At 40.8% G+C, this 15,245-nt stretch overlaps 2 protein-coding genes across 4 annotated transcripts in view; one reads left to right on the top strand and one right to left on the bottom strand.

The window, feature by feature from the left end:
- Window positions 1-6,778, top strand: part of LOC145412142 (polycomb protein EED-like) — a 43,806-nt gene extending 37,028 nt beyond the window's left edge. The window contains exon 9 of one of the 2 annotated variants that reach the window (XR_013899537.1): window positions 6,656-6,757. Coding sequence is in view for 1 of the 2 variants with exons in the window: in XM_080282075.1 (XP_080138201.1) it covers window positions 6,656-6,692 (37 nt within the window). In the remaining variant the exon portion in view is untranslated. Of the gene's footprint in view, window positions 1-6,655 lie in introns of both variants that reach the window. The other variant, XM_080282075.1, reaches the window with a different exon arrangement.
- Window positions 1-15,245, bottom strand: part of LOC145412144 (SEC14-like protein 2) — a 56,281-nt gene that overhangs the window by 3,524 nt on the left and 37,512 nt on the right. The window contains exons 2-8 of one of the 2 annotated variants that reach the window (XM_080282076.1): window positions 12,983-13,055; window positions 11,379-11,422; window positions 7,892-8,009; window positions 6,653-6,862; window positions 6,048-6,128; window positions 4,954-5,147; window positions 3,981-4,144 (exon numbers count right to left, since the gene is read on the bottom strand). In XM_080282076.1, the coding sequence (XP_080138202.1) occupies window positions 3,981-4,144; window positions 4,954-5,147; window positions 6,048-6,128; window positions 6,653-6,862; window positions 7,892-8,009; window positions 11,379-11,422; window positions 12,983-13,055 (884 nt within the window). The remainder of the gene's footprint in view (window positions 1-3,980; window positions 4,145-4,953; window positions 5,148-6,047; window positions 6,129-6,652; window positions 6,863-7,891; window positions 8,010-11,378; window positions 11,423-12,982; window positions 13,056-15,245) is intronic. The other variant, XM_080282077.1, reaches the window with a different exon arrangement.

Here is a 15,245-nt window from a genome sequence, read left to right as displayed (position 1 = left end):
TATGTATGGAAAGGTCACGAGAGATGTCACAAACCTGAGCTGTGGAAAGGAGAAAGAGGTGTAAGACTGAAGATGGATGAAGAATGATAGAATATCATAGGGTATCAAATGTATGGAGGTGATACAGTATTAGACTCTAGCAATAATATGGATCTTTGTTTACTGACATGAGTTTGTAATGTTTGTGAAAAGTGTTAGCTAAACTAGTGGAGAAGGGAGAAAAAGTGAAGCTAAACTAGTGGAGAAGGGAGAAAAAGTGAGCAGATGGAGAGAACACTTGAAGGACTTGCTGAACATAGAGAATACAAGTAATGCATGTATAAATGGCTGGGGAATTGGTGGGAGAAGGAGGGATGTGAGGAGAGAGGAAGAAATCAGTAGGATGGAAGTTGTGGAAGCAGAGAAAAAAGTCAATGGGGAAAGCCTCAGGAATTGAAGGAATGTGTGGTGAAATGCTGAAGAATGGGGGAGAGATATTAGTAGAATGGATGTGGAAGATGTGGAGACTGGTGTGGGAGGAAGGTAAAGTCCCAGAGAATTGGAAATTGGAAATCCCCTACACAAAGGAAAAGGGGGAAAAGATGTGTGTGCTAATCATAGGGGCATTTGTCTTCTTAGTGTAACAGGAAAAGTATATGGCAGGATACTTATTGACAGAGTTGGGGAAATAACGGAAGAATTAGTTGGAGAAGAACAGGGAGGTTTTAGGAAGGGAAGAGGTTGTGTAGATCAGATATTCATTCTCAGTGGAAAAGTTTCTAGAGAAGGGAAAGAAGTTGTATCTGGCCTTCTTGGATTTAGAGAATGCACATGACAGGGTGGACAGACACGGACTGTGGAAGTATTAAGAATATATGGAGTAAATGGGACGCTGTTGAATACCGTCAAGAGTATGTATGTGGGTGCTAAGGTTGCAGTACGTGTGAACAGTAAATTGAGTGAATATTTCTATTTGAAGGTTGAAACAAGGGTGTGTCATATCTCCATGATTGTTCAATCTGTACAAGTTCGGGGTTATAAATGAGATACAAGGTAGGACGGTGGATGTTGGAGCAACCCTAATGAGAGAGTGGTGTGTGTGGCAACTCCCTGTACTGTTGTTTGCAGATGAAACTTTGTTGTTAAGTGAAGACAAAGGGAAGCTGCAAGGCTTGATGAATGAGTTTGGGAAAGTGTGTAAGAAACGGAATTTAAAGATGAATTTAGGGAGGAGTAAAGTTATGGTCTTCAAGAGAAATGAAGTCATTGAATGTACAGTGAGGCTGGGTAAGGAGGAAATGGAAACTGTGAGTGCGTTTAAGTACCGTACTTGGGTAGTGTGATGAGTAAGGTTGGAAGCTTAGAGGGTGAAGTGCTTGAAAGGGTACAACAAGGAAGAAAGGTTGCTGGTTCTCTGAATGCAGTGATAAGAAACATGGAAGTGAAAAAGTTGCTGCACGACAATATTGTGATACCAACTTTAACGTATGGAAGTGAAGCATGGACCTTGGAGGGACACAAGTCAAGAGTGAGAGCAGTGGAAATGAGTTATTTGAGAGGAGCATGTGGGGTCACATGGAGAGACAGACTAACAAATGAGGAAGTGGAGGAGAGTTGTGGTGTGGATGTGGATGTGAAAGGACGCGTAAGGAGAAACACACCGAGGTGGTTTGGAAATGTGGAGAGGATGAAGAGTGACAGACTGATGAGGACAGTGTATGTGAGTTAGGTGGAGGGGGAAGCTAAGGATGAGATGGAGGGATGGAGTGGAGGGGTATATGAGAGAAGGGAGAGTGAGCTGGGAGCAGGGCAGTGAAATGGTGGGGGACACAGTGACATGGAAGCAATTTGTTCATGGCCACCTTTAAGGGATTAAAGCATCTGGCAATAGATAGACAGATAAACAAGAATATACTGTAGATAAGAATAAGGTGTACTGATGGCTATAGAGAGATAAGGAAACACAATATACGAGTACAATGCAGGTACACTGTATAGAGAACCACTTGAATTAGTGGAGGACTTAAGAGTACATTGGTATGGCAGCATACATATGGGGGAAAATGTGTAGAAGAAAATGAAGAGAGAGTTGCTTAAGGAAACAAGCAGTAGTTCTCTGAACAATAAACTGAGTACAGAGGTAGCTACAACTCAGATAATGGTTTGAGGAGACAAACAGCAATGATGTGGACATTCAGAAGCCTAAATTACTCTATATTCTGGGAAATTTTATAATCATCTGCTTTCAGTATTTGAAGTACATAATCATAATACAAATACTTATTAAGAATCAGTCATGAAGACTTCAGGTATGGGGCTGGGAGTGTACATGTAATAAAAATTGGTAGCTCATGCAACAAGCAGTTTCTTTGTATTAACCAGCCGCATGCCAGCTATTTTTAGTCCTCTGGGTCACCCTAGTGCTGGCCATTTTTTTTTCCTAAAATGATAGATTTTGATGTGGAAACAACGAATTTCGCCATTAAAATGCTCACCGAGGCTCAAAAATAAGTTTTATTGAGTCCTTCATACTCGTGTATAAGTATAGCCACTCTCTCACGCTCACCACATACATGAGAGAAAGCTGTTTTCTATGTAAGATATACTCGGTTATTTATGCTGGGAAGGTATAGCAATGTTCAGTACTCTTTGCTGATCACTTATTACTTCAGCATCTATCACAATTTGCATATCTTTCTCACTGCGAATGCATTATCTTACACTTACTTGAGGATAGGTACAACCTGACTTCATTACGTACAGTCCTGGCACTTACAAGAAGGCATTTACAACTTGACTTCATTATATAGTCCTTACACTTACAAGAAAATATTTACAACTTACACTTACATGAAAATATTTACAAAATGCCTTCACTATGTACAACTGGGTGAGGCAAACAGGCAAAGCAAATGTGAGGGGGGGGAGCGAGTGAGTGTATGGCCTTGACAGCCCGAGGGATGGTAGAGGAACAGTTACCTTACATGACTGGCAATTTTTACCCGGGAATCTTGACAAATTCGGTCACAGTGAAGTTTTTTATTTTAGACCATTTTAAAACAGCACTGGCACTGGCCGCAGCATTGTCAGACTGTTTTAAAACAGCACTAGCACGCAGCGGGTTAAACAGCTTAAATCAGGAAACTTCTTGAAACTGGTAAATGCTTTCTGTGATCCAGTTTAATACATATACTGGAACAGACTGGATCCCACACAAGTAATTGCATCCAAACAATAAAACTGTAGTCGTGATGTGAGCAGTGATATTCTGCTCAACAAAAAGTTACTAATAAACCCAGGAAACCATTTACAATGATGGGTGGCAACCATAAAGCCAACTAATGGGGCGATGTAGAGCCTACTATGGGGCCCCTGAAAACTGGGTAGTCAGACACAAATGTGGCATCCATCCAGGAACCAAACTTCTACCCTCTTCCCCGTGCCTTACTGTGGCAAGGTGCTGTCTTCTGCAAATTAACACTGGTTCACTGCATGGGCAGTTGCTTGTCTCTGGTTGAAGGGTCTGCCCAGGCAGACAGGCCAGGGTTACTCAAAGATCATAATAAAGTGGAAGTACAGTAAGGCACTGACAACTTTTGAAACTGGTAGTAAGCAACACAGTGCCTCTACACTGTTATTATTTGCAGCTATCATGACCACAGTGTTATTGTTATTACTATTATTATTTTATTTTTTTATTTATTTTTTTAATCCAAGGAGGAAGGAACCAAAAAAGCCAGAAGCCCGTAAGCTTGTTCCCTCCAAGAAAAAACAATATAAGAGAGCCAAATTCAAGATCTTTTCATTTGGAGGTGCCTGGACACACTGCGTTTGGAAGACTGGAGGTCACAGGAAGTACGAAGTACAGACAGAGGAAGACAGTTCCAGAGTTGACCTGTTGCACACATGAAAGTCTAGGAGTAATGGCTAACTCCTGTAGGAATGCTTTAGAAAAATAATTAAATGGAGTTACCAGTAGTGGCCCCTAAATTCAGACTAACCTGAGATGTGAACCAGGTTTCTTGACATCATATTTAAGCCTCTTCTTGCCACCCTTGCTGAGAGTGAGAGTGCAAAAGCTGTCCTCATCTTCACTTAGCCGTGCTAGGTTGCTTTTACTCAGACTCAAGTAGTACTTCTTTGGAACCTCACCTCCAAGGCAGATCTAAAAATGAGTTTTAATTTTAAAACTTATTATTCAGGGTACTGTTATATCCCTTCCAAGTAAACTAAGTAAATTTCCACACAAAAGTACTACATTAGGGCACATCCACATGTGTTCCTGAGCATGAGTTAACACAGCTGGCAACATGTTTGGATACGTGTATGGAGCAGTAATTGGACAGATGTATGTAAACATGCCAGAGTACAGCTTCAAACCTACTGACAGCAGAGGCGATGGGACAAATGTGTCCATGCGAGGCAGCTGAGACTTTATCGTGATGCGGCTAACATGATCTGGATGTTGCTGTTCCGAGCATGTTTGCAGCTTGTTTGTTACTGCATTGTTAATATGCTGCCAGCACTTGTTCCAGCACATGTGTGGATGTGCCCTTAGAGATAATAGTACTGTATAGACCCAGCAAACTTATACTAACAGAACACTAACACATCTAAAGCTTATGAGTAAATTCAGTTCAGTGCAGACTTTATCAACACCAATACCAAACTTAGCTCAGTCTGGCATCAATGTCACAGAAGTACTGTATAGGATACAAGATGCATTAATACTCAGTAAAAAAAACTGCTTTGTTACAAAACTTCTTGGTCAATTATAGTTCCATTACCTTAACCTGGCCAAGATTTTCATCCTGCAGCTTATCTCGCAGATCAGTGGCAGACAATGTTATGGCCATACATAGCCATTCATCATGATTACTATTATGTTCTCATGTTAGTTTGCTGTTACAACTCAGCTTTGAAGATGGGAAAATGGCAATTTTTGGTCAATTTAAAGTGAAAAAAGTAGTGTACCTGTGATGGACACTTGGGGTCACCATCTGGGTCAGTCTTGGTGCCACCCCAGTGTTGTGGCAGCTGGTCAGGGTCAATGTCCTTCAGCAGTGCCTCTTTCCAGCCGCTGTGACCAAATATTCGGATCTTCTTGAGGGTAACTTCATGAAGGAAGGGCTTGATCAGGGCGTATGCCAAGGTGAATACTTTAGGGGCTGGAAAGAGGGGCAGTGCAACAGATAAGATAGAACTGTTCAGTTCCCTAGAACTCTTGTGTAATATTGTGTTTGACATAATTCATTACACCTTCACAAATTACTTTGTGAAATACAGGCTTTGATACACTGTATAGGGTATGACAAAGTTCAAATTACACGAGCAACTGCACAGCATATATGGGATTTGTAATACATGTACTAATGTGAAATAGCTTTGGCATTTATGGTGCACTGTATAGCCTAGGTGAATGCTTTTCTCAGTAATAATTCTGTGGAAATGTATATGTACAGCACTTCTTATTACTGTATAGCACTCTTATTACAATACAGTATTGGTGTATGGTGCTTTCAGATGAGGCATTCTGCTGCATAAGGGAGTACTGTATCAACAAATCAGTGAAATTCAAACTTCATGCATATACAGGTTACATGGTATACTCAGTTTAAACATGTTTGTGCAGTTCAAGGATAGATTTATGCATAAACAACATTACAGGTACCTTGTTTAGAAATGTACTTTTATGAATGTAGAAATGTCTTACATGCCAAAATATACTGTATTAACTAAAATTATTAACAACTTCAAAAGATATTTTACCTTTACTGTTTGGATAATTAATACATTGACTTTTATAACAGTATTAGCAATATAATGTTAGTTTGTTTTTAATAACTGGAGAGCATAATAAACTCTTATTATCTGGAAGCCAAAAGCATATACAGTACAGTAATTACTTCACTAACTTCATATATATATATATATATATGTATGTAAAATGTATGAAAACTTAGCCATGATAACCTCAAAGATGAATGCTGAAAGCCCTTATGGAGTGAGTGCCTCAGCTGCTGATGTCCTACTAAACGTCAGACATACATCAGTTAAAGCATCCTCACCGTTTATGACATAGGCACACTTCAGGAATTCAGGGTAATTGGCCTCATATAACTGCACCAACTCCAGTATGACGTCCATTGCTGCAAACCAAAACAGTACTTAACAGGAGGAGTATAAACAGACAAAATTATGTGAGGGAAAATTACTGCAGTTACTTAAAATTGGTCACAACTGTATCAAATGAACTTTTCAGAACAGTAGTGTCCATTATATGCACATTATTTTTGTTACTTGCACACCAGTTTTAAAAGCTTACAAGAAACATCTCATAGTGGCTGGGTTACAAATAACCCCTATATACCCTCTAATTACAATGATGTTCATACTGTACTTTCTCGTCTGTCTGGTGATTTTTGCCCTTTTTTTTTATAAATATATATATATATAAGTTCAGGAGAGATTTTTAGAACTGAAAAGGTCAAATATAGCCTTCAATAACCCCTTCATTGCAAGTGGCCTTTAGTTATATAAAACTGTCTGGAAATGGAAAGATACTATAAAAGACATTGCTGAATTCAAAGGATTAATCAGTTTTGGTGACACCTCTCAAATTAATGGGGTAACAGGGTCACAATCCTCACTACAACCATACTTCTTTGCTTACCAGGTTTCCAAGTGACGTGCCTGAGGGAGAAGTTCTCTAGGTCGAAGACACAGCATTGTTGATTGACTGGATGGCCCAACACCTGTGTCTGCCGCGCCATGTCCTGCCGAGATGCCTCCAGCACACGGATGGTGTAACGGATGTAGTCATACTTGCGTACACTTGATAACAACCCTCGCATGTCACACCCTCCATATGGGATGATCCACACTGCAGGAAATTTACTGGTTAGGTAGCTATCATACAATCCTGTACCAAGCTGTACAATGGGGGAAGGGGGATTATCAAGATGGATGGAATATGCTTCATATACTGGGACTCTAAAATATATTTTAGATAGGTACATATGAACACATATTACAGTGGACCTCCAATTTTTATGATATAGTGCTTAATATAAATATTAACTGCTTTAGCTCACAGTTGTACTTGTAGTTTTCTAGTTAGTGCAGGTATTTCTTATTCAATTCAGTAAATCTCCATCAGTGAATATGTCAAAGGCAAGGTGCTCCCCTTACCTTGATAACTGGTAGAAGCCAATGTGAAAACAGTGTGTGCCTTCTGTTCTTTTGGGGTTTACCAGGTGAAATTGTCCTTGGGGCCCTTTTCATGTTGTAACATAATGACTGTATACTGTACTGTACTAGTATGAAGAAATTATCACAAACCCAAATAGGCTTGGTAACAACTGTATGTGGATAACCACCTGAATATACTTTTGCACATCATCACAGTATTGCGTGATACCCTGGGGGTGCTCACACTAATAGTTATATACAAATGGCAAGATTTTCATGAGTACATGAAGATGATGCTGTGCTACTACCCCTCTCAGTTTTCAGTGACACTGTCAAATGGAACATAAAATGGGGAGAAGACATGGAAATACTGTAATACAAATACCCTTCTATCCATCCATCCATCATCCAATCCTGTGTTGCCCCATGAGGAGCGTAGGAGCCCGGAGCTAGGCAGTTGGTCTTGACATTTAAGATGAGAGTGAAATACCCTTCTACTTGTCACAACTAATGTAAGGCGTATACAACTAAACTTCTGTAAAAATAATACATCATGTTTATACAGTATGCTGACTGTTCAAAGCAACTACCAGCAAGTTTGGCCAGTGGGAATTCTTTTAGGACGAACAGCTTACAGTACCAGCTTGTAAAATTTGATGTTAACAGCAAATGTAGAGCACTAGGAGAAATACAAACAACAAATGTAAAAAATATGACTGACCAGGTAATCCATTCTTATCATGGCCAGACATGCCAACCGGGTAGTATTTAGTGAGCACCTCAGGAACATCCCACTCCAGCACTGTGTCTGCACCCCACTCTCGCCGCCACTCAAGGCTCTGGCAACACAGAAAGCAGAGAGAATGTTTCAGAATACAGTAATCCCTCAAAGATCCAACGTAATAGAGACAAAGGCATGTCCGGGACTTAGTGCTGTCCGAGACTTAGGAAAAATGCCCCTGGACAGGTGCTTATAGACCCCAACCCAACCTAACTTTGAAAGCCACCTAAATAACTCCCTACCGGACATTCAGAGCACCTATTTAAGACCCTATTCACACAAATAAGGTACAGAAACCATAAAATAAATAAAACGAAACCAGAGAATGAGAAATTAGAAGTGAGTATGGAAAATATTTAGCAGTGTATAGGGTACTTACGAACGTCCATGTTTGTCACAAAGATTAACCCGCCTCCTCTATGGCTCTAACAGTGGTGAAGGTGCACTTGAAGCATGTAGAGTAATCCAGTGTTGCACTGCACTTAATCTTTGCACTGTGAATTATAATTGTTTAACACTATATTCTGTTCTTAATTGCGCCATGCCAGTTGCAACACGCTAGTATTGCACTTTGTACTTAATCCTTTGCACTCTGAATTCTAATTTCTTAACACTGCAAAACATTGTAAATTCCTACGTGGTCTAGTGGCGAGGTATTGCAGTTTATTCACAAAAGCAAGCATGTGGGCAGCCATTATATGAGCGTGCTGTCACAACGGTAGGTAGGTGGGGGAGGATGCAGGGGCACTCTAGCAGATGTCACCGGAACAACATGCCAAAACACAGCTGCTCGTCACCATGCAGCAAATTTAGAGTAGGGATGAACACATATCGGCCTCTTTTTTTTTTTTCATTTTGACGTTTTTTGCCCATTATTGGACCCAAGCCCAAAATGTCTGGGACTTGGGTGTCTGGGTCCTAAAGGGATTACTGTAATCTCAAAGCATAGACTGTTCATGGGGAAAGAATGGAGACTGCTTCAAATTAATCTCTTGGCACATGCTTCTACATTTATTATGAAGGGACAGAACAATAATTTACACCTTATTTCCATATACAGTACAGTATTTTGCCATAAGTACATTGTTCTGAATAAACTTAAATGTTCATTGTGGATCAGTTTTCATATACCATACCATTTTCTTATGACCGAGTCATCTTCATTTATCTGCATTCCGTTGCCAGTTAGTACATACATAAAGATACCAGTACTATCTATCTATCCCCAGACCCCTCAATCCCGTTTGGGGTGGCCACAAACAAATCGCCTCCAAGTCGCCCTGTCCCCCGCCATTTCACTGCCCTGCTCCCAACTCACACCCCCCTCTCTCATATACCTCTCCACCCCATCCCTCCATCTCATCCTCGGCCTCCCCCTCCCTCTTCCCACCTCCACCTCACTCACATACACTCTCTTCGTCAGTCTTTCACCCTCCATCCTCTCCACATGGCCAAACCACCTCAGTGTGTTCCTCATACACCTCACTAAAATACTGTACATACAATTTGATACTTTAAACAATCATTTTCATATTACTCCTTCTGGGTTTACCAAAACCAACAAAAATTGACAGCCTTTAAATGATTTCATAACTCTAGAGGTAGCTGGAGGCTTTTTGATCCTGCAACTTTATTATGGAGAGATTAATCAAGCTTCCCCCTCCCCCCCATCTCAAGACTTATTCTACTTGTGGGAAACTTTTTAAATGGTAGAGGGTAGGCACTATACTTTAAAGGCTTCATAAAACCCTTCACTATTGCAGATGAATATAAGCATCAACTGGCAAAAAGAAGAAGCTAAAGGTATGTCACCTGTATCTGGTTTTCTGTTATGCAGCTGCCTAGCCTTGGGTCCTTAAACCTCAGAATTGGTTAAGACGAAATTTGTTACCCCCACTTTGCTTCCAGTGCAGTATGAATATCCTTTAACTTTGTAGAAAAAAAAATAATTGCTCTCAGTCGAACTATGGTATACTGTACATGATGTAGCCACATTATTTTATTAAGTAGTGATTCTCCACTACCACCACCCGGTAACTCCTGACTTCTCTTCTTTAACTACCCACCCAATTCCAACATGTACCATTCAGACACTAATATTCTAAGTAATGTTTGATAAAACACAGCTAAAACTACTAACCACTGCACCAAGGGCTGCATTCACAAATACACTTGCAATCAACTGCCTCTCGTAACTATGATGCTTTTGTAGGAACCTACACCTCTCGTTCTTTCTGTAAAAACATATCTTGGTCACAAGAGGAACTTATCAACAGCCTCTTTATGTTTTTGGAAGTTGAGAGGGAAATTACCAAAAGTCTGTTCGTGAATCCAGTAACTTCTTACGATTTGTGTGCGTGGGGGGGGGGGTCAGAGAGAGAGCTAGTCAAGGCTAAAAAGGTTAGGGATAATTGCTGAGTGGCCGTTAGGAACGTGAGGTTATGGGCAGGTTCTGGATAAGGTTAGGAAACGGGCAAGATGGGTAAGCTTATGGGATGAGAGAGGGAGGCATGGCACAGGTTACGTGGGTGCGGTCAGAAGACAGGCGAATCAGATGAGGATGAATCAGGTGGAGAGATGAGATGGATGATATAAGGAATGTGTGAGGCTGTCAGGTGGAGTAAGTGAGGTTAGGTGACTGGTGAGATTAAGGAGTGACAGATGAGGTTAAGATACTGGTGAAGATTAGGGGCAAATATGGTAGGCGTGGTTAGGAGACAGGAAAAGACAGGTAAAGTTATAATGTGATAATTGAGGTAACAAGGGTTGGGTACGTGAAAGATCCATGTACCATCAGTTTTAGGTCATCAAAATTCTTGATCAATAATCGGATTGGTTCTCAAATGATCAAGGTCAATAATGAAGATAGGCACTAAATCTTTAACTAAGATGGGTCCCTTATGCGGTTACGTCAGACTCTCAGAGAAGCGGAAATAACAAGAGTCGAGTACCACATTCTTCGAAGTACAGCATCTTCTTTACTTTACACACACACACACACACACACACATATATATATATATATATATATATATATATATATATATATATATATATATATTCTCGCCCACTTCAGAGGCTCATTAACACCTTCCTACATATCGCACGCAAATCAGGGGAAGATACAGACGGAGACATTATTCCCTATCAGATAAATCGAAAATTCCCATTGTAAGGGGGTCTATCTAGTTAATTAATTAGCATCAAACACGTCTAATGATAAATATATAGGCTATAACGTGGCTATGTTTATTTCAAATATAAAATCAATACCGAAAAGTCCTATCACCCATGAAAACTACCTCCACAAAACCCATCCTTTTATCTGCTGCTTCGGTCACGTGATATTAACAGCTTCAGGTGGCAGTTTGATTTATGCCAGACTGTCCAAGGGAGGCACCTTAACCTACGTGACTAAAACACGCACCTTTTTCAGCATCTGTTCCGCCTTGTCGATATTGAAGTTACGAGCTGTAGGGAGACAGAGAGGAGAGTGTTAGCACGACAAAGAGATATTAACACCAAGATTACCTACCGCTACATCACTGGAACCAAGTGAAGCATATGATTAATAACCTACGTGAGTGAGAGGACGAGGAAGGAGAGAAAATGGTGACGGGTTTACAAATTGTAAGAACGGGGGATAACAAGGCCGAATATATACAAGTAGAGACAAGAGGAGATTTAAAAAAAAAAACACAGTAAACTAACTGAGATTACGGTCAGCAACAACCTGAAATGGAGGCAGCACACACACACACACACACACACACACGGAAGCCCGATATGTGAGGTTCACCCAATATACAGAGGTGAGACGAGGAAAAAAAAAAAAAAAGTTGGTGGGAGGTATTAACTTGGTGAGGAGGGCATAAGGAAGTGCAAGGAAAATTATAAGACGAGAGAGAGAGAGGGGTGGAGGGGGAGTGGAGTGAAATGTGAGCTTAAGATGATCGTGACGGTAGGCTGAGGTGAGGTGAGGAAGATGATTTGGAGATAAGATGAAGACGTGACGGGAGGTGACGGAATAAAAAATGATGAAAATGAGAAGATAATTATGAAGGTGAGATTAGGTGAGATGAAAAGCAGCGAAAAAAAGTACTAGTACGTGACAGGAAGAGTATGTCTATAAATAAGGAGTGACTGGGATAAGATGATATGAACGATGAGGTAACAGACAGGATAAGAATGAGGTGAGATACAAGGACGGGCAGAGAGGTGAAGGCCGATAAAGGAAACGACATAGTGAGAGATATGAACAACTGAAGAACGAGGTAAAATGTGTGTGAGGTTAAGTGCAACATAAAAACACGGGTTAGAGAGAGAAAGAGAGAATACTGGTGATAAAACAGACGAGACAAAAAAATGAAGACCGAGGTAAAACAAAGACAAGATGGAAAATGCAGAGATTCAAAACAAGATGACAAATGTGATAGATAAAATAGAATAGATTGAAGGTTAAAGTTATACGAAGACAGGAAGGAAAACATGCAGAGATGAAATTCGATATAAATGGAAACGAAGGCGATGAGATAACAGGAGAGATAGAAATGGAGGCGAGGATTAAAGAAAGGCAAGAAGAAAAATACGAAAAGGTTAAAGACGAGATACAAGGCATGAAGGTGAGGAGATAAGAGGCTAAATAAGACAAAATGAAGGCAAAGGTAAGAGAGAATTGTGAAGTAATGGGAAGGTCACGGCAAGACTGAAAAGCTGAATCAAACGGTCTGGACAGGACTGGTAAACTAAGAGAGAAGTCCTCGTAGTGATACGGTTGATAAGAAGGGTGAGAGAGAAGGTGGAGTTAAGAAAGTAAAAGGAGGTAAAGAGCAAGATCAAGGCAAGACTACGAACAGCTGAAAGAAAATTATCGTCTACAGATATCACAATATGAGACGTCCTCGCAGAGACAAGGTTTAGATAAGATGGGTGAAGGTGTGAGGGAATGGACGCAGTAAATGAGTTAAAATCAAGAAGGGTTAGTGAGGAAATGGACAAAGTGTAGGTTTAGATCAAGACGAGACTACTTACCCACAAGCCACTGCAGGAGGTCATGGTCGTGCTGCTGGTGGGGGGGAAGAAGAGGCGCCACCCTCTCACGGAACTGAAACAAAAACCAGATCGCATCACCATCACCGGATAGCAACATTTCAAAAAGAATAAAAAATTTGTGTCACTAAACATCGTTCTACCGTTCACAACTGATACAAAATGGCATTAAATTACATAAAACATAACACATATTTTACTATGTTCATACAAAATGGCATTAAATTACATCAAACAAAACAAATATTTTGCTAATGATCATCACACCACTCGCATAAAAAAAAGTAGGCTACAGAAAAAAAATCCCAACACACACACACACACACACACACACACACACACACACACACACACAGGAAAAGGAAAAGAAAACGTGTTACTATCAACTGAGTGCCCAATAAAATTAAGCGACATAGCCATCCGAAACTCACCACCATAATCATATACAGTAAATACACACCATCACTTGCGTTCACACCAACATACACGACAAGAACCACAAATACAGTCCAGCAGAGCAACAAACAGGCAAAGAGAGGAACGTAACATATAAATACGGCAATTTAAACAGCAACATCAATCACAACACCACTTGCGTCACCAATAATATGCACAAACACTGTCCGTCAAAACAAGGAAAACAACAGCTCACGTCACACAAAAATCAGGGATGCCTGAAGTCAGTTCTGAGTAGCTTTGGTGACTCCGTTACACATCCTTCTTAGCGATTTATTCATCACAAGATGCCTCAATATTCTCGTGTGTGTTACTGATTCACTGAAGGGAAGCTGAGCGTGGTGTTACGTGTTACCATGTGTTAATATTACCAAGGACATAAACATTAATCTTACAGACAAGTCAATAGCACCACTTAACACCCGTATCTATAAACACTCCTTGGGCGATATTGCTGTGCGGTTAGGAAGCTTATTAACACCTCTTCCTTACCGGTTTATATCTGATTCTGCTCCGTTACTATATTCTTGTGTGTTATTCAGGCCATCTATGTCGACATTATGAGATGATATGAGAAACAAAAATGAGGCTGCTAATGGGTAATTTTGGAAAATCAATCATTCAATCAAGAAGGGGCAAACGCGGAGAGGCGCATAGCCTCACTCACACGCCGACTCCACCCACGCAGGTTCCTCTGTGCAACCCTCCAGGCAGCGACTCTTCCCCCTCTAAGTATCTCCCGACAGGAGTGATCGACCTGCTCCTGCCATGTGGCCTTCCCCTTGGCCTCCTCCAGCCTGGGTTAACTTGTTCAGAGATCATCCTGTGAACAGGATCAGCCTCAGGAATGCAGGCCACGTGACCATATAGGTGGAGCTGGCGTTGACATATTATGTGGGTAATAGGCCTCGATTCAGTCTCACAGAATAGTCGCTCGCTATGTACCCGGTTGTACCAGCACTATTCCATAATCCTGTGAAGACACTTGGTACCAAATGAGTTAATTCGCCCCTTCAGGTCACTGTGTTGTGTCCATGTCTCACCGCCATAAAGTAAGACAGGAAGCACAAGCGCCCTGAAGATGCGAACTTTCGTCCTACACAAACAACGACAGCGCCATATACCCGATCTGAGTGAATCCATAACCCCGTAGACCAGGCCAATGCGACGAGAGATCTCACTGTCTGATCTACCGTTGTTATGGATCACTTTGCAAAGATACGTGAATCTTTCCAAGACTTCTATATCCTCACCACATGCTTGGAAAGACTGAACTGCTTCATCCAGCAAGCCACCAAATGCCTAGACCTTGGTCTTGGCCCAAGAGACCTTTAATCCCAGTGGCTTCACATTCTCGTGAAATTCTTCGAGGGCACTCAGTAGTATCTCCAGCGACTCCACTAGAATTACTGCATCATCAGCAAAGTCAAGGTCTCCTTAGCTGACGAGAATACGGGTCCCAATCTTACGTTTTTTTTTATAAGACTGCTTTGTGTTGTACTTTTCACACAAACAGTTATGTAATACTTCGCTATTACATCAGAGTTAATGTTAAAATGAAAAATATAACAAAATGTTCTGTAATATTTTACTGTTATGTAGAGTTGTTTATCCTGTACACTGATTAGGATCTTAAAAAAAAAAAAAAAAAAAAAACTACTGACGACATATCATCCACTCACTTGATGTGGGGCGTTGAAGTAGTGATATCCATTGCTATGTCTACCTGGTTGTAACTGTCCTGCTCTCTCTCTCTCTCTCTCTCTCTCAGACGCAGACTCAATAGCAC

This window comes from Coenobita brevimanus, chromosome 92 (genome assembly GCF_032717465.1).
Source record: "Coenobita brevimanus isolate Jiangsu-jjx chromosome 92, ASM3271746v2, whole genome shotgun sequence".
Taxonomy (NCBI): domain Eukaryota; kingdom Metazoa; phylum Arthropoda; class Malacostraca; order Decapoda; family Coenobitidae; genus Coenobita; species Coenobita brevimanus.
The sequence above is the reverse complement of the archived record's forward strand: the minus strand, read 5'-3'. Positions and strand labels throughout refer to the sequence as shown.